Source organism: Phoca vitulina, unplaced genomic scaffold (assembly GCF_004348235.1).
Source record: "Phoca vitulina isolate PV1807 unplaced genomic scaffold, GSC_HSeal_1.0 scaffold33, whole genome shotgun sequence".
In the NCBI taxonomy this organism is placed as follows: Eukaryota; Metazoa; Chordata; class Mammalia; order Carnivora; family Phocidae; genus Phoca; species Phoca vitulina.
In genome coordinates, this window is record NW_022589736.1 from 5,052,331 (window position 1) to 5,072,383 (window position 20,053).

The 20,053-nt window shown below is 41.4% G+C and overlaps 1 protein-coding gene across 1 annotated transcript; it reads left to right on the top strand.

Moving 5' to 3' along the window:
* The first annotated feature begins 11,884 nt into the window (after positions 1 to 11,884).
* On the top strand, positions 11,885 to 12,320 carry LOC116645687 (40S ribosomal protein S15a-like). Its single transcript, XM_032426092.1, has one exon. It carries the CDS (start codon positions 11,888 to 11,890, stop codon positions 12,278 to 12,280), a length of 393 nt encoding a protein of 130 aa, XP_032281983.1. The 5' UTR covers positions 11,885 to 11,887; the 3' UTR covers positions 12,281 to 12,320.
* The last annotated feature ends 7,733 nt before the right edge of the window (positions 12,321 to 20,053 follow it).

Sequence of the window (20,053 nt, forward strand, 5' to 3'; positions counted from 1 at the left end):
GTCGTGGTGATTCTGGACTCAGATGTAGGCATCTGACTATTTCATTATGATTTCTGGAGCGTTTAGGAACTGAGGAGTTTAATATTGGAATACATATGCTTTCTATGAAAAACAAAGACAAAAGTTACTACATCCCTCAGCAGAGTGGCACGTTTGTCACAGTTGATGAATCGATGTGGACATGTCATCATCACCCAAAGTCCAGAGTTTACCTTGGGGCTCTCTCATGGGGTCGTGCATTGCACGGGTTTGGACAAATTTGTGATGACACGTATCCCCTGGGGACATTCTCCGGGATGGCGTCCCTGCCTCTTGCCCGCCCACAGCTGATGTTTCTTCATGGACCCTTTTCACCTTCGGGATGTCACAATTGGTTCGCTAAAGAGCACATCAAACTGCGTAATTAAAACTGTCCCCATTTTTTTTATTGGATTAAGAACACATAACATGAGATCTCTTGCCTTAAATTTTAGACATGTCCTACAGCATATCCCTAGAACTTACTTTGAGTAACTGAAACTTCATGTTTGCTGATTAGCATCTTCCGGTCCCCACTCCCAGCCCCTGGCAGTCACTGCCTGACGCAGTGAGTTGGACTGCTGCAGATTCTACGTATAAGTGGACCCGTGCAGTGTTTGTCCTTCTGTGACTGGCTTATTTCACTGAGCACGACGCCCCCCAGGCCCATCCGTGCTGCAGGGTGTGTTAGGATAGCCTCCTGTTAAAGGCTGCACAACACTCCAGTGTGTGTATAATCCACATCTTCTTTAGCCGTCCATCCGTGGATGCACGCTTGGGTTGCTTCCGCATCTGAGCTGCTGTGAACGATGCTGCTATGAACGTGGGGCACAGATAGCTCTTCAAGACTGAGTTAGTTTCTATGTCTGCCTCCTCCCCGCTGGATAGTCGACGCTGTAAATGCCTGGACCTTGCGTGGTGGGTTTCTAGCAGTCAGTCGGGAATGAGATGAAGTTGAGATCAATCCAGTTTTGCTCCACTAAGCAATACCTTTCAGCATGCCCCTGAACTGTGGGCCTGTCTTCGTTCCCCAGCCCCCATCTCTGGAGCACGTGAAGGAAGGGGGTTCCCAGGCGGCATGGTGCACGCCATGCAGAGGAATGTGTAACATGTGGAACTCGGTATTCTAAGACTGTTCTCTGAATCTCAAGCCCCTGGCGTCTCCCATCAAAAGATACCTCTTAAAACTACACCTTCAGCCCCCATTTAATCCTCAGTATACCCCAAGTAAGTCATGCCATAGGGTCAAATTGTGTCTGAGGACAGAAGTGCATTGCTTATAGGGAATTGATAAGCACTCCTTTCCAAATACATCAAAGAACAGAAGGGCTTCATTCAGTGAATATCAATAAACTTTAGGGACCAAACCAATTAAGAAAGTTTATAAAACCCATCTGAGATAATCTTCTGATAGTAAGATTCTCCTTCCCTTATAGTTGCATATAACATAATTATTTGTTGAAAATAGTTATATCCACTTTATAGTTTTATCTGGAGAGAGTCCTGAATTTTACATTATATAAAAAATAATAAACAAATTATATATATATGTATATATATTTATATATATACATATATAGAGAGAGAGAAGAGTCAGAAGGAGGAGGAAAAAGAGAAGGGAGGAGGGAGTCAGAGGGAGGAGGAGAATCTGAGGGAGGAGGAAGGGAAAGAAGTCAGAGGGAGGAGGAAGGGGAGAAGGGAAGGAGAGTCAGAGGGACACGGGGAAGAACAGAGTGCAGGGACAGAGAGTCCCCAAGGCATTGTGCCAGTCCCCTGGTTCAGTGATTCCTGAACTCCAGTATGTGTCTGTGTGTGTGCGTGTGTGCACACGTGTGCATATTTCTGTGTGCATGCGCCTATGTTCATGCACACACACAGACACTCGGATTCAGCAAGAGAGCTTTGTATTCTTATATTAAATTTGCTTTTTGGTCTAAACAAACTTGAGTCTGGTGTGTGTTCATTTCAACCCAAAAGCAATACCACACACCCTTAAGTATCTTCTTCACACTGCTCCCAAGTCTGCGCTCGAAACCGTGAGTCTGGGGCGCCTGGGTGGCTCAGTCGTTAAGCGTCTGCCTTCGGCTCGGGTCATGATCCCAGGGTCCTGGGATCGAGCCCCACATCGGGATCCCTGCTCTGCGGGAAGCCTGCTTCTCCCTCTCCCACTCCCCCTGCTTGTGTTCCCTCTCTTGCTGTGTCTCTCTCTGTCAAAATAAATAAAATCTTAAAAAAAAAAAAAAAAGAAACCATGGGTCTGCTGCCCCCACGCAGGAGAAACATCCAGCCCCGAACACAAATGTCTGATTTTGTTCCCTCCTGCCTTCCACTTTGTGGCTGGGAAACTGGGCTGTGCTGGGGACTCTGAGCACATTGCTCTGTCCTTTGAGCACCAGGGTCCTCCATGGAGCTCCTCCTGTGAACACAAAGTGGAATAAGGCAGGTAAGGAGCCTGATCCACTGTCTGGAACACAGTAAGTATGAGATAATAATTATGATTATGATTATATTATTACAATTTGTTCTCATTGTCATCATTTCGAATATAGAGCCCGGCACAGACATATGGTAAGCATTCGATACATTGTAATTATTATTATTATAAGAACATAAACATATCTTATTAACATAAAACTGAGCTTCAGTTTTGATTCAATATCCAGCATCACACACAACAATGAAACTAATAAAGACATTTTTATTAAAATCAGAAATAGGGCAAAGTACATAGTATAAATGTAATTATATTTCAGTCAAAATCCCAAATGGCTTTTATTTTGAAACTTGACAATATAATTACACATTTCTTCTGCAATAATAGGACATAATAATCGAGGAAATATAGAAGAAAGATAATGAGAGAGGAATTTCACAGCTAGATATTTCATAAGCTATAATAAGTTTCAAAGAAGTATTAATTCAAGAACAGACATATCAATGGAGAACAGAAGTCCTAAAAATAGACCCATTTAAAAGGATATTTGATACATAATGAGTGAAATTTCCAATAATTTAGCAGTATGCCTAGTTAATGAATAGCATTATGATAACTGGTTCATACATGGAAGAAACTCAACGCTATGACTTTTTCATACAATACATGAGCCTGAACTATATAGATGGAGTAAATATTTAAATATAAAAAGAAGCCATGAAAATAATTGTATATTTAAATAGTAATATTTTTGAATGAAGGTGAAAAATTTTCACATATCAAAATCCTTAAGAAAAAAGATAATATTGATACAGTAAAAACACATTTCTGCATATGAAAATCACATTAAAATGTAAAGACACTTTTTTAAATAGAAAAAGGTTTAGAATTCTAATAAAAATTACTTTTTGTCCCTGTATACAAGACTTATAAAAATGAAAATTAGCAACAAACTATACCACAGCAACAAGAAAACATTGGAAAAGGATGTGCAAATGATTTTTTAAATGACCGTTTATATATATGAAAAACAAACATTTAACTTTACCGGCTAATGCCTACTGAATGTTGTCCAAGGGAGAATTGTCAAAATCTCCAGCTCTGTCTAATCTTGCATCATGCTTTGGAAGTTGTGTTTTTGTGTGCATATGCAATTAAGAAAGTTATGTCTACTCAATGAACTGACACTTGCATGATTAAGAAATACTCTAGGTCATCCATGCTAATTTTCGTGTTTTGCTACCTACTTTGTTTGAAATTAAGGTAACACGTCTAATTACAGTTAGACTGTTTGATACTGTCCTGAAGTCTCAGATACTTGCTTGTTTTCTTTCTTTCTTTCTTTTTTGACCCCATGCATTGTATATATATGATTTGGATAATTTCAATTGGCTGGTCTCTCACCTACTGAATTTCAGATCCAGCCTTTCATTAGGTGACTTTCCTTCCAGCCTGGAGGACTCGTGTGAGCAATATGTTGCTGATGGAGGTGATTTCGTGTAGTGTGCCCGTGTGTGTGTACATGTTAAAATTCCTCTTTTCACTTTTATATTTAAAAACTATTAAAAATTCAATGTTTTCCAATTTTTCCTTTCAGCACTTTAAAGATGCTGGTGTGCTATATTATCCTGAGAGATGGGAGCACAAATACATGCTCATTTTAGTTCTTACAACAGAAAAATTCAAACATAAATACGGAGACAGGCCTATATATGATTAGCATGCGAACGCCACTGAGGAGCAGGCCAGCAGCCCGGACACCACGGGAGAATGAGCACACCCAGGGCCCACGTCTTTTTTCTTAGATCCTATTTTTCATTAAAGGAGTCAACACCACTTGGAGAAATCACTGGTTCTACGGCCGGGGCCCAGAAAAAGCATGCTGAGCCCGGAGACCCCTGTAGGGGCAGAAAGTGAAGATGTGCTCAGACCGCAGGGAGGTGTGGGGGGCCCCACGGGGGCACCTGCAGCCAACCTCAAAGCGTTCCCACAGCCGGAGCCGCTGCAAGCAAATCCTAACAGTTTCAGACTAAATATCCTTCTGTGTATACTGATATAAATAAATAATCGGGTGTATAAATAATAGATAAATAAGAGAGAGGGAGAAATCCTCTTTTCAGAAGAGTGTCAGATAAAATAGTCTACGTAGATTCTGCCTCCTCTATCACGCAGCTTAATTTCCTCTCCTTCCAAGAAAGAGAGTATGGAAAGAGAAAAATCCTAACTCTACAGTGGAGAAATCCAGCAGACTCTACTTTAACCAAGTAATTAATGTTAAAAACCACTGGTAGTAATTCATATTGATATTACACACTCTGCTATGTGATATATTAGAGCTCTCCAGAGAAACAGAGGTATGTATATGTATATGTATATGTGTATCTATCTATCATCAATCATCTCACTATACAACCAACTGCATGTGACAGGAGATCCCCAACAAATGCATCTTCTTCTTCTCTTTCGAGTCTATGGGGCCAAAGCTGCATCTTCCAGAGGCAATGCATGAAAATCAAACCAAAAATAAGCAGCTCCTTAAAGTCTGATCAATTGAGAATTTGGAAGCTTGTAACTCATCCTGTGGAGATTGTTAGAAGTAAAAACATCCCCTTTACTTACAAAAACATCCGGTAAACAACATAGTTAACATACTTGGAAAGTCAGTGGGCTGGAAAACACGGTCCATGCAAGCAGATATGTGCTTAGGTTTGACAAGATCATAAAGGAAACAAGACTTGTTTAATCTAAGATTTACCAACACAGAAATGCAATGCATTTTATCAGAGACCCAGAATAACTAATTAAAATGGATTCGATTGCAATTATTCAGTTGTATCAGAAGAAAGAGGGGGATATTGTGGCCAGCATTTCAAAAAATATCATCAAGCTTTCCAAACATTAACATGCCGGTGTTGAATATGATATTTATACAGCAGGCATTGAAGAGAAGATTAAATTGCCTTTTTATGTAAGAAATTGGATAAAGAACAGGAATCAAGTAAATCCAAAGTGTAATTTTCTTATGAACATGAATTGATAGGATGTGCTCAGGTCAAAGATAATGTGTGTCATTATATAGCTGAGGCAGGAATCTGACATTTCTTTGGCCCTGGTATAAAATTTAAAGTGACATGCCTTTATTTTCCACTGGGACAGCTGTTACAATTCTCCCATGAGAGCTGGCCCCAACTGGCACGTTTTAAATGGAAATACATGTGGATAATAACCACAGACTCTAGAGCAGCGCTGGCCAGGCAGGGATCAAATTAGGGGTAAGTAAAAGCTTTGTTTATATTTCTTTTGCTTTTAAACCTTTCCAGAGAGTTGATTATATATTATTAGCATGGATATTTATGGATTAAGGACACCAGGAGCTAAAATAGCACATTTAGCTTCAAGAGATTCCCTGGCTGTGTGTGTGTGTGTGTGTGTGTGTGTGCGCGCGCACGCAGCGTGAACACACCTGTGTGCCGTCATACATCTTTCTCGGTGTGCGAAAATAAAGATAGAATTCTCACCAATTTGTTCAGACTTCATCAGTCTGGAGCAAAGCTTATCTAGGACCTAACGCAATGCCTTTGAAATCTACTTTTGATCTACTTCTCTTCAGGAAGGATCATAGTGTTTTCAGGAAGAGTCTGATACTCAAAGCCAAAGTAGCAGACCAAGGACGCTAGGGGCTCTTATCAGCAATGGTGGATCTGGAAATGGTTGATTTCTTTGAGGATGGCTAAGGGTACGCCCCTTATCCCATTGCATTCCCTGCCCCAGGAACTCCCTGCCACCCGGGTTCCCATGTGGCAAGTCTTACTTCCGAGTATAAGAGGAGTTCAGCACTGTCACAAACCAGGGGGATCGGTGGTGAAAGGGGCACTTGAGCAGGTGGCAAGTGAGACCCTTTGATTCCATGCTCACTTTATTCACGCCGTGTCCCTTAATTCCTGTAGTGTACTGATGAGTTACTCCCATTTTACCGAGAAGGAAGCAGATAGAGAGAGTTTAATTTGCCAGTGTCACACAGCAAGTCCGTCATTTGAATCCAGAACTGTCTAAGCCCAAAGAATATGTTTCTGTACCACAGTACTTTGGTTGTGTACTGTCTAATGAATATAAATTTTCCAGTTTTCCCTGAGTATTAGAAGTGAATAGCACTTGAATATTTTAAGAAACCTTTTTAGTTGTTTTGCAACAAACATAATTTTCCAGTTGACAGAAATAAACAACACTTGGGATGTTTCCCCTGTGGGTAGGACTTGCATCAGGGACTATGATGCTTGGTCGGGAAACATATTCACAGCACAATTAGGCTGAAAGCTGAGTCATTTGCCTTGTCATCAATGAGGAAATGGAGCTCTAAGCACTGTGCCTTCCGTTGCCATCTGACAGATTTGAATGTCCCCATGTGGTCTGTTGAGCAAGGGATGGCTTTCAGGCATGCACCGCTGGGCAGCTCTATGGGATAGCAAAAGTTCCCATCTTTGTGCAGAAGTGTCCCAAATTTTCTGACTTCGAACCTCTGAATGAGAAAGCATTTTTGCAAATCGTGAATATAACTCTTGACTGCTTATAAATATCTCTAAAATATAAACCGCTCTCTTTTGTCTTGGAAAATGTGGCGCAGAATACAGCCAGTACCCAATGTTTAGAAGTGTCGTTTCTTAGGATCCTAACCTTGGTGGAAGAGTTAGAGGTCATCGAGTGCACCCGGGTTCCCAGGACAGAAGTGCTCGGGATGACACCCTCCTCCAGACGGCTGGTCATTTCCTGAAGGCTTTTCATTGTGAAAGTTTTCCTTTCATGGAGCTCTTACTGACATTGTTTTCCGGAAGATACCCACCTTGTCCTTTGTCTTCCGTTTGCACCACATCAGGTAACAAATACCTTTTGAAAACCAGTGTTATTCTTGTTCCCTACTTTACTGTCCTTCAGATGAAATAGTCTTAGTTTTTTCAATTTTCCCACATGGAATTTTGTCCCAGACTGACAATTCTTGTCTCTGGCCTTTGCACCATTTCTGGATCCATTTGATAGTACATTTCTTATTCCATAGCATCCACATTAAAACAGAAGTCCAAAAACGGGCCAAAGGGCACCAAGACGTCACCAACCACGACCTAGAAATAACCTTAATGTGAGCATAAAACAGTGAGTGTAGCAAATTAAAAGGAAAACCTCTTTACCTGTCACTATTTTTGTCTGCTTCACCATGGATTGTGTTCATTTACACACTTCCTGGTATTTCCCATACAAATTCTTATGTCAAAAACAATTTTTTTAAAAAATTAAGTTTTGAAATTAACTGTAGCAATTTTAAATGCTCTATATTGAATTTCACCTTCAAAAAAAAAAAAGGAATCATTGCCTCAACGAATAAAACTAACTTAAAAAATGCGCTTCCCTCCCCAGTATGTACCTTTTCCTATTTAGCTGATAAAGAATGATGATGGACTCTGACAGCAGGCAACCAAACATCTTTTTTGAATGTTTTGGTTATTTTACCCCTTAAAAAAAATTCTATTTTTCTTAAGTGCTCAGCCAACTTTACATCCTCTAAATCTGTGTCGCTGTGATATTAGGACCTCTAGCTTAAAGAATTAAGATATAGGTAGACATAGCAATTTCCTGATTTCAGCCCTGTGAGGTTTTTTGTATCACATACATTTCTATCTTTGTCCCTATTAACCTGGCTCCCATGCATCCCCCGGGCTCTGTGTGTGGGGTTTCCTATGGGCAGGCACACAGCTCGTCTCTTACTACAGATGGGCCTCCTTAGCTGTGGTTTCACTTACAGGCGGCCAGCTGGGTCTGGAAGCAGGGGTCCTCCTTCTGACCTATCCTCAGAAGGCCAGGAGTAGCCTAATGCCAGCTTACACTGCCTGTGTGGCTCTCCTCACTTCACCCGGTCCCGCAGGCCTTGTGTCAGCTCACATCATCACAAGAAGAAGGAGGATGAGTGCAGGACAAGAAGATATTTTGAGAGAGAGACAGGGAGAGACCACATTCACATCACTGTTAGTACAGTTTATTGTTATCTTTGCTCTATTTTATGACTAGTTATTGTTACTCTCATAGTGTATAAATTAAACTTTATCATAGGCATGCGTGTATAGAAAAAAGCATAGTATATAAAAGGTTCGGTACTATCTATGATTTTAGGCATCTACTGGTGGTCTTGAGACATATTCCTTGAGGGGAATGGCTGTATTTAAAGTCACTCATTAATTCTTAAAAATAAGTAAATAAACAGAGAACGAAAACCACTCGTTAATTCTTGACAACAGAGTCATCTGCTCGCCCTTAATAGTCATGTCCCTAGACTAGCACAAGTCTCATTTCTGCCCTGGAGTCTGTCAATGGCGATGAAATAAATTAAGAGCTTTTCTTTGGGGTTTTAACTGATTTGTCTGTTAGGGAGGGATGGTGATGGACGGGATCACTGGGAAAGCTGACCTCAGTGGGCCGTGGTGTGGTGCCTAAAAGACCAGAGAAGGGTTGTAGGGAAGGGTTGTAGCCAGAATGTGATGTGAATGGAGTTCCTTTTTGCTGCCCCATTTCTCCACTCGAGACATTTCCTTCATGCTCAAAGATGATGTTAGTGTTTCAGAGAACAAAGTGTCCACACTGTGGGGCTCCTCCGTGGGCCCTTGCCCTCAATGAAGCGTTCTCACCCAGTGACTGACCACATCGTGGCCCGCTCTCTGAAGAAGGGATGGTAAAACCCGGCCAGCATCACATTCAGTTTAGTAATTGCATTCCACACTTTGACGAATCTCAGTCATTGAAGCTGAGTAAGGAGGAAAGTATTTTAGACAGCAGAGCTTTGGAAGTAGCATATTTTAAAATTATTTTGACTGTTGTTAACTTTTTTGTGCACTATTGTCTTCCAAGTAATAGGTAATTTGAGTAAGGTAGAGGAATATGGATAACGAAAACATTAAATTTGATGAGACCCACTGTACACACCTTAAGTGGAGCCTATTACCAGTCTTAGCACCTCTGGATTGAGAAGACCCAAGGGAGAAAGATGTCAGGCCATATGGCTTGCATATTTAGCTTCAAGTGTTGTGCTCCAGCAGAAAACAAAATAGATCCTTGGGACACACTGGTTTTGCCATCAATACTTTACTTGTACTTGGGGAAACAAACACTGATTTAAGGAAACTGTAGAGTAAGCAATATTGAATAACTCATACCCATAATAGATGATATTAAAATAAACATGTAGCTCCAAATAGACCCGTGATAATTGTCCCATTACCTCACCATCAAAGTGCAGTGTGTTGAAATGTGTTTCCCCAAAAGATGTATTCAAGTCCTGACCCACAGCAGCTGGGAATGTGGCCTTATTTGGAAATGGGATCTTTGCAGATTTAACCAAGTGAACACAAGGTCATAGTGGTATAGGGTGGGCCCTAATCCAATATAACTGGTAAATAAAGGTGAACTTTGGACACAGGCACACGTGGAAGCAGAGAGACAGAGACTATAGTAATATGGCTTCAAGCAGAGGAACGCCAAGCATTGCCAATGCCACCAGAAATAGGAGAGGGGCCTGGGACAGTTCCCTTCTCAGAGCCTCCAAAAGGAACCAACACTGCTGCCAAAACCTTGATCTCAGATTGCTAGCCTCCAGAACTGAGAACAATTTTATGTTGTCTTAGGCCACCCTGTCTGTAGTACTTCGTTATGGAGGGAAACTAATCACATGGTAGACTTTGAGCTACTGGAATGAAGACCTGGGTCTTCCTATTAGGGCTCAGGGTGCAGATGTTCTTTGGTTACAATCACACCACACCCAAGTCAGAATTCTGTGCAAGGCCAGACACCTCTCCACACAGATTGAAATAAAAATATGCAAGTATCTTACACTATGTATTAAATTTAACCATCTAAAATTAAAGCCATTTTATAAATCAAATTCAGCTGCCAGCTCCAGACTCCTACTATAAGTTACATACTGTGCTCCCACAGTACACCACGGGGAATCTAAATATCACTGAATATTGTATATCTGTTGGTCCTAGTTCAGTACATTACTTCCCATATTCCTAGTACTATTTTTGTTGGTAAGGTGAAACAAAGTCATTCACTATACTGGAACTAATTTGAGGGGCGGGGTCCCCATTTTTCCGAATATTAACAAAAAATAAGTTTCTCTTCCACTATCCTCATCCCTTTTTTCCACCCCTTCCTTGGCCATCCCAACACCAAAGTGTTGGGGAAAGAGGTACCTGTGTGTTGCTTGCATGCCCAGGAGTGAAGAAGTGGGGTGTATGGAGGCTGAGGGAATGGGGGTCATGGAGATTGAAGGAAAAAGAGGTCACTCATGCAAGTGGGACATTGGACGTTGAGAAAATAATGAAGTGATTGAACTAATGAGGAAATGTACTAAGGATAATTGCTACCATTTTTCTTCAGGTCAGAGGAGGAAATTACAACCAAGAAAAGAGGAAAGGCTAAATAAAGTTTTGAAGTGTTGGGCTAGAATTGCAGATATAGGTATGAATTTTTTTTTTTTTTTTTAAGATTTATTTATTTATTTGAGAGAGAGAGAGTATGGAGAATAAGGGAAGAAGGAGAGGGAGAGAGAGTCTGAAGCAGACTCCCTGCTGAGTGTGCAGCCCAACATGCGGCTCGATATTATGACCCTGAGATCATGACCTGAGCTGAAACCAAGAGTCAGATGCTCAACCTACTGAGCCACCCAGGTGCCCCTTAATTCATTTTTTAAAATTGCATAACACAAGTAGAAAAAACATAGCTACAGATGTACTGGTGTGGACATATGTGTGTGCACGTACATGTACATATTCCCTAGCTCCACTGCCATAAGCTGTAAACACACCTGAAATCCCGATGTTGGCTTCTCCTAGCCATCTTCCAATGAGGGGGACCAGGACTCCTTGGATAAGAGGCAGATTCCAGGGCTGACGAGGGAAATTGCAAGATGGATTTAGGATAACTTATGCCAGGAAGAACAGCTTCAAAGGATGGGAAGGACAAAGAGCCAACTGGAAGAGGCTTAGCATGGTTAAATTCAGGACAATGTAAGCATGAAAAAAATCTATGATAATGTGTTATGATTTGTTGAATAAAACAGAAATACACGAGTAAACAAACAAATGAATACATGAAGTAAATAAATAATACATGAAGAAGGAAAGCTTTTCCTTATGATAAAATGCCAACTAATAAATGCAGAAGGAAGGTTAGAAATAGGAAATGACGATTTATCAACCAGCACAGTGGTTGTTGATACGAGCAGGAGACCTCAATGGGCACTAATGCCGTGGAGTGGGATTTCTACAAGAAATAGGATATTACCTCAAAAGTCTCCTCAGAGAATATATATTAATTTCAAAGGGGAAAGTGGTGACTTTATGCTTAAGAAGCACAGTAGAGGTCCTCTTTCTGCCATCTTTCCATGCCGCCATAATGGTGTGCATGAGTGTCCTGGCAGATGCTCTCAAAAGCATTAACAATGCTGAGAAGAGAGGTAAACGCCAGGTTCTTATTAGGCCGTGCTCCAAAGCCATCGTCCGGTTTCTCACTGTGATGATGAAGCATGGTTATATTGGCGAATTTGAAATCATTGATGATCACAGAGTAGGGAAAATTGTTGTGAACCTTACGGGCAGGTTAAACAAGTGTGGAGTGATCAGCCCCAGATTTGATGTACAACTGAAAGATCTAGAAAAATGGCAGAATAACCTGCCCCCGTCCCACCAGTTTGGTTTCACTGTACTGACAACCTCAGCTGGCATCATGGACCATGAAGAAGCAAGACGAAAATACACAGGAGGCAAAATCCTGGGATTCTTTTTCTAGGGATGTAATACATACGTGCAAATAAAATGCCTCAATGGACCAAAAAAAAAAAAAAAGAAGAAGCACAGTAGAGCTGGGGACCCAGGCTAATATGCCCACTGGTGGAAGGAGGTGACATAATGTGCCTCTTCATGGGGCAACTGAGAAGGGCATTCAGACCCTCCTGTTACCATGTGCCCTGAGGGGACACAGAAAAACCCCAAATGGACCCTGACCACGGTCCCCTTAAATTTATCAAGGTCAAAACAGGGAAACTATAAAAAGCTCTTTGAGGTTGAAGGAGGTTGAACCACAGGACCACTGAATGCAGGGCGGGATTCTGGATCCTGAGCCTGGGAAAAGCAAAGGGATATTGCTGGGAAGTTGGTGGAAGTGTGCATGGGTGTGAAGCATTGCATCAGTGTTGATTTCCTGATATAGAGGCTTATCTGTTGATAATATATGATTGTTTCCCCGTTACTTTGTGAGATACAAAGTAGAATTTTGCGAAGTCTGCTAGAATGAGTCTTAAAAGGTAAATCCATAGTACACTTTCTTTATCTTCATCTCTGCAGCTTGCTCACAGATGATTCTGGAAGAGATCTGATAATGGTGAGTGTGTGTATGTGTAGATAGAGACGAAGATAGGATATGGGGGTGGGGAGCTCTTAGAACAAATGTGGTAAAATGCTAACAGCTGAGGAATTAGGGAGCATGAATCACAGGGATGTGGAAGTCCTTGGTACTAATTTTAAATTTATCTGTAAGCTAAAATTTGTTTTAAAAGAAAATGTGGGCATGGAGAATAAAATTAATTTCTTTAAAATGGAATGGCAAGTCAGATGAAATTCTAGACTGACCTAAACAGTTTCCACTGATCCAGAGTCATATGCTTTCTTATGAGGCATACTCAGGAAGGAGAAAGTAAAGCAACCAGAAGCAAGTGAAAAAATAAAGCCATTAAATAAGAATCAGTTTTGTCCCTTAGACCTCCTTATGAGTTGTCATCACATTATGTTCAGTGTCGATTCATATCTATAAAAGGGTTGCTGTTCCTCAGTAAGCCAATATTAAAACTGAATTTCTGAGAACCAGGTTATTGTCGAGGTAAAGTGAACAGATTTTTACAGAACAGACTAATATCATACAGGGAAAAGGAAACGCTGATGACTACACTGCATCTTGAGGAAATTATATTCTAACATGAATGCAACAATTTCAAATTTTCAAGATGTCATTAAGAGATGAAATGGATGTTCTCTTCTGATTTGTTCAAGAACTCATTTGAATCACTCATATCCTGTGGAGAAGAGCAAACCCCAACCTCTAAATCCATCAAACTGACATACAACAAAATCACAGTTCCAGCTGACATGGAGTGGTCTTTTCCCTTCCGGATCCTCCTTGTCACAACCGCAGCTCCCACCCAACCCACAACTGCATACAACACACAAGCACAAGAAGACTCTACAAGAAGGGACCTCAGGACATGAGATATGACATGGGCGGTGAGTTCCTGGTAGACTCTCCAGGTTTCCAGAGTCCAGAAGGAAGGGCCACCGCATCCTTCGGTTCCCAAGATGTGCCTGGGAAATGTGAATTCTCTATCCAGTGAAATACGCTTCATGAATACAGAAGGGGGGTGGATGCAGACATTTCAAACAAGGAAAATTATCAGAAATTGCTGCTAAGAAACCTACCTAAAGGGAATGATAGAGGAATTTCTCCATGGGGAAAGGAAATGAGAGAAGAAAACGTGGAACTTCAGAAAGGAAGAAAAGAACCTTAGAATGGGTAAAAACACCCATAGAAATATAACAGAAATATAAGTAACAGAGTAATATAAGTAAATACAATGACCTATCTTTTTCATGAGTTTTCCAAATCATTTTTGACAGGTTGAAGCACAGATTATCATACTCTGGGATGAGGTACTCAGTGTTTGTGGATGTAGAGGAGATAGTCAAATGCATATTTAAACCATGGAGGGATAAAGGGAGTCCAGTTTCTATATGTCTCTCCAAGTGGCAAAATGCTGATACCAGTAGCCTCTGTTAGTTCAATGAGGTCTTGAAACACCAAACACACTAAGAGAATTATTCAAAGAGATATACTCAAAACACCATAAATAAATCAAAATAGAATCTAAATCTTTCATATTTCTGATCTCTTAAAGATTTTTCATTAAAATAAGCTGTTGAGAAAAATGAGTATGTTTGATGCATAGCAAACTAGAAAACCAGAGAATCCTGGTTGGGGGGGGGTGGGGGAGGGAGAGAGAGAAAGACAGAGACAGCAATAGAGAGAGACAGAGAGACAGTGACAGAAAGGGGACAGATTGATTTTGTATTTTCAATATAGGGTTGAGAGGAAGAAGTAGGATCATAAAAACACCATCAAAAGCATCAAAGAGCTAACACAACTGTTTTCTGAAGCAGATAATGCATAGGTTACTGGGGCAAGTGTCAAAAATAAATCTATTTTAGAGCTTTATCTTCCTTAAATGAAAACGTTTTTCTAACTCAGCGTCTTTCACTTGTCACCTCCTTTCTTCACACTTATTTATTTACCAAATCCTGTTACTTCCGCCTCAGTAAGATTTCCTGAGTGCATCCCTACCTCTACCGAATTTTAGCTGAAGAAAGTAGAGACAAGCCCCAGCTTGAAGTTGCCTGGAAAGTTGTCACTAGAAGCAAGATTTCCCTCCTGTCGATGGTCTGGCTCTTTCCTCCCCCCACCCCTTCCAGCTGCCACGGTCCCCATGTTGGTTTTCTTCCTAAGCCACATGTTCGCAGAGGATTATAGGTGGATCATTGATACCGTAATGTGGGTTTAAATTCGAAGGTCATTTCTCTCAGATGCATTTGCATCAAGAGACTTGTTTTCTCTTATATAAGTTTAGTTACCTGGGAAGATATGGGAGCAATATTTTAGGTTTAGAAGAGACCTTATTTTATTCACTAAAGGTACACCACCTTGTGGAGGTCGACCTCCCCACCTTGCGGCTGCCTCTGTGCAGGAGAGTAAGTCTTCAAGGGGATGCAGGAGATACGAGACTGGATACCAGCAGGCCCACAGAACGCCGTTGACCCGCTCCCTCAGCCATCCTAGAAGCGGGGACAAAGATGTCCTGTGAGCCCAGTTGATGCCATCACACATCTGTAGAACAGAAGTATACTGTCCTCCACAGGCAGCAACACATAGACGTGGCTGGTCGAGAACCCAGGAGAGGAAGAAGGTTAAGAAATGTCTGCCGTTTCCTATGTGCGATGCTCTCCAATTTCCCTGGGTAGTGTGTATTTTGATATATAGCATTTCTGCAAAATAGATCTTGATTCCCTTTGGGAAAAAATAGGGTAAACCACATGTTTCGTTTGAGTGTATCTTCTTGTGGAAGAAACAACTCTATTACCACATCCCAGGAGAAGCTCCCAAAAGCCAACTGTGTGATCGAAAGCATGACCCCGTCTGTGCCCTGGTCTGCCTGTTCCCTGCCAGCCTCCCAGGGATGGCCTTGGCCACTGTCCTCCTTAGCATGTTTGTGCTAATCAGACCATGGGGACCGTGTGAATTTTAAATTTAGAAAAACACTCAAGGCAAACATATCACTTACATAGCTGAAAATGTCGAGAAAAAGTGTGCTGAATTTGGAAATAAGGGGGAAGAAAAAGGCCATGTGGCTTCTCCATGTCACCTAAGGCTGGGACACAGTGTCCAAAAGCCATCTGGCTTTCTTGAGCACAAAACTTTTATTTACTATATACTGTTGGTTCAAGCCCTGACTAGGTAAAGTTTTTTTTTTTTTTTTTTTTTTAATTAATTTTCAGAAAACTAAATTGATTTTTTGGTAATAAGCAAATAATTTCCTTCCAGTAGAGAATATACTCCTGAAGGCTATGGTTTCACTGCCTTGCAGAATATGATCTGGTTTTCTAAATTAGCAACTGTCCGTCATGGTTATTTTGTGAGCTGACCACATGCATTCCAGCTTCCTGTTTACAAATACACATCTGCAAGATAGACTCTTCCCTCAGCTGCTACTGTCAGTGTAATCTAAATTATGTCTTGGGGCTTGAATGCACACCTAACTGATTTTGATACTTCTAATACCGAGTTTTAATCATCACCCCATACAAAACTCTATCCATTCTTTCTGGTAAGCATAAAGGGAAGAAGTTGTATGCAGGACTACCCAGCATCCGGGACAGTGGGAATAAGTTAACTTTTGGAGACTGCCTGCGGCGAAGGACGTTTTGCACCGACGACTAACTCTTCTGGAAGTGCCGTCGGCCCCCTCATGTGCTGGTGGGGAGCATCTTGCACGGTTGATGGAAGTACGTGCCGAGTTCAGGAATTACGACGGTTCTGTCTTTGTTTCCTTCTTGGTGGGCACATCTTTCCCCTGGATTCCGACCAGCTACAGAAAAGGGGAGCGATGACCTTTCTATTGATCTCACCTCTACTGATTGCGGTACTAAACACCAGGGCCCAATGGCTCAATGAAACATCAATACAACCGAAAAGGAAGCCTATTTTGAGTAAGAGTATTCTGAAGCATTACGCTGGGTGGGGTGGGGACTACCCAGAGGGACACAGGGTCCAGGGCAAGGGGGCGGGGCACTGGGGGGATGTGTCCCACACTTTGAGAAGAGAGGGAGTGATTCTGTTTTCTTTGTTTTATTTCATCACCAACATTTGGTACAGTAGCTCTAACACTTCAGTTGCATTTTTCTTTGTGATTCATGATAAAAGAAAGACATGAAAGAAATGCTCAGAATCACCTTCCTTTCCTGTAACCCGACAATAAAAATAATGTCTTCCCCATGAAGGCACAGGAAAGGATGTCACATTAACCATCTGAAATGCATTTACTTTCTTGTCGATCCAGGAAACCATTCAAAGGAGTATTTGATGAGAAAATTGAATGAGCAAAAGGTTAAAAACAATTGGGATTTTTCAGAATTCTAAATTCCATTTGGTATACAACTATTGTTTCTGGATGTCTCTTCTTTACTTCTATAAACCTCTACAAGGAGCTCTTTTCAGATGCAATTATTTGGTGACGGTATGTATACATATGTATGTATTATATTCCCTCTAGATATCAAGATGATTTTTAAAGATAGTTTCATTTTCTGCTTATGTAGACTACACTTTGGGTTACAATCCACTGTCAGTCCTCGGTCCATGCACGTACAGTGGTTCTCCCTGCAACGTGAGGGATGAGCTAGTGCAAAGTGGCATGAGCCTATCCCAGCACACCACTCCCACCTAGGAGTCTATACCCAGGATCTGTACTCTGCCTTCCCTCCTCTTCTTATACACTATTGAAATGATTAATTCTTTAGTGGATAGTGGAAACTGGGTACCTCTTCTGCACTTTCCAACTCGGGTGGAAAATAATAATGAGCTACATGAAAAATAGAATCATGTTGTGTGAGTTCAGATAAGAGAACACGTAACACGGCAAATCGTGAAACTGTAGTTCCCCTGAAGTGATGCCCCATTCCTAGAGCTACCCCTGGGCACAGCACCCACTGCCTCATGTGCGTTGTTCCGCTGAATCCTCAGAACTGTCCCACCAGACCCTCACTACACTTAGTCCCATTTTGTGGAAAAACAGAAAGAAAACTGAAGCTAAATGAAGTGTAATAGCTTGCCCAAGCTCACACGGAGAGTAGGTGACAACACCCCTTAATTTCAAATGGATGTCATAGACGGGAAGTTCTGTGGTTCTCAGAGGAATAAGATAATGGTGGTTAGAACAGACTGAGAATATATGGATAAGACGGGTTTGGGGCTGTGGGTAAGATTTTAATATCTAAATGAGTATATGTAGTCATCAGAGAAAAGGAATAAGTCTCACACTATATCAGTGTCTAGGGAGTATATTGCTAGATTCCTGTGTATTTTCATCTTTTACTTTTTTGCACTCACCATATCATCACCCCAATTACACAGATGGAAAAACTGAGACGTAGATGATGAAGTCCAACATCTGGATCCTTGAGGGAAGGAGGCAGAAAGCTGAGACATTTACCAGGGACAAGCTTAAGGCTTGGCAAGACTTATGGATTTTGTCCTGAGAGAGAGAAGTAGGAAATTAGTGTAGACATTTAAACAGAATGATTAAATATTTAGATGACTATTAAGCTGCAAGTCCAAGGTCCCACTGAAGTTCAAGGACTCGCTCTCAATGCTACATCCCCCTTTGGGTAGCTTTCCTTGGGGGCATGAGTCAGACATTTTCCACCCATGACATTAGTTCATTAGTTCCCAAATATTCTTCTAGAGCATGTTCAGAGATCAAATATTGCTGCCATTCCTCCAAGCTCCCCATAGTTTTTTTTTTTTTTTCCATTTACTTAAAACCTACAGTTTCCTAGAAGAGAAGACAGAAATGCAGGAGAGCAAACAAGTGAAGAGTCACAAGAGCCAAAGACATTCCAGAGCAGGTGTCTGCAAATCCTGGGACTTTCTCCTGCACTGTCAGCCTTGGCCTTGAGGGGCGCATGAGAGAGTTGAACAGAAAGAAGATAAAGACAAGTTATCTACACAAGATAATCATACAAAACACATTTTTTTGAATATTGTTAGTCGTCGGTATGTGTAATGTGAATTTGAAGATTGAAATGTTGATCGAAATGTACCGACGATCAGACACTGTGCTGAGTACTTATGTGATTTACTCTGCACAACATCCTATGATGTTGGTGTAACTCTTACATCTGTTTTAAAAATGCGACCCAGAGAAGGTGAGTGACTTGCCCAGGATCACACAGTCTGCAAATCCCGGAGCAAACTTGGGAGCTCTGTAGCATTATCTCGCTCACACACTAGGCTGTACCCATACTTTCACCACAGTTCAGTTCCACAAAACCAAACTAGTGAAACCTTGCCACAAAATAATACATTTCTAGCCTTCACGTCTGATATCTACCTCTTACTCCCAACTGTTCCCTCTTACCTTGGTTTACCGCAGTCTGCCAAACAAACAAAAGCGGGTCAACGGTAGTAGTTCTTCATGGCAACACCACTGCGGTAGAAAGGAGAGAACACTTAACGGGCAGGAGACAGAGGGCGGGGCAGGGGCAGATGAGAACCTGGGACCTCCTCTGAGTGAGCAAGCAGAAACACACACAGTGCTGAGTGTCTCGGCGGCCACACTCCACACCCACACCCTCAGGAAAAATGAAGACACAGCGGCTGCTGGGCAAAACCCAAAACCCTGGAGAGGGAGGGAGCCCTTTCAAAATGGGAAGCCAACCGCCAGATGATCGTGAGTTATGAAAAGAAGAACCAGTCCCAGGAGAAAAAAAGTTAAACCTTACACCTGAACCAACAGGTAGCTACACCTTCCATCAGACGTCACCCAAAATCACAGAGCATACTGAGACGAGGACAATGTGTTTGTTAAAATGTTGTTTTCCTCAGCAGCAAAAAATTGGAAAGAGAGGCGAACATGAGAGTTAGATATATCTCAATCGCTACCTCTTGAAACATTGCTTTTCTTATTATAATTTATTACAGATCCTGTTTTAGATCTCTGTGTGTTTCTTAAATGTATTTACATGCTTCATTGTACCATCTTGAACAAACAATAAAATACTCCCTTTTCTCCACTGGAAGTGAATAATATTTTCATTTTAGTTGGCCAACACTAACTCTTGGAAGAATCCAAGATTTTGAAAGAAAATGCAGCCGGCCTCGAATACTGTACCCATCCATCTAACCGACACAAGGACTGAGCTAATTGTGGCGTGTTTGGTGGTGAATGGAGTCATACTATGTTTT

Coding starts and splice junctions, on each gene's coding strand:
- LOC116645687 (XM_032426092.1), top strand. CDS start 11,888: ATGGTGTGCATGAGTGTCCTGGCAGATGCTCTCAAAAGCATTAACAAT.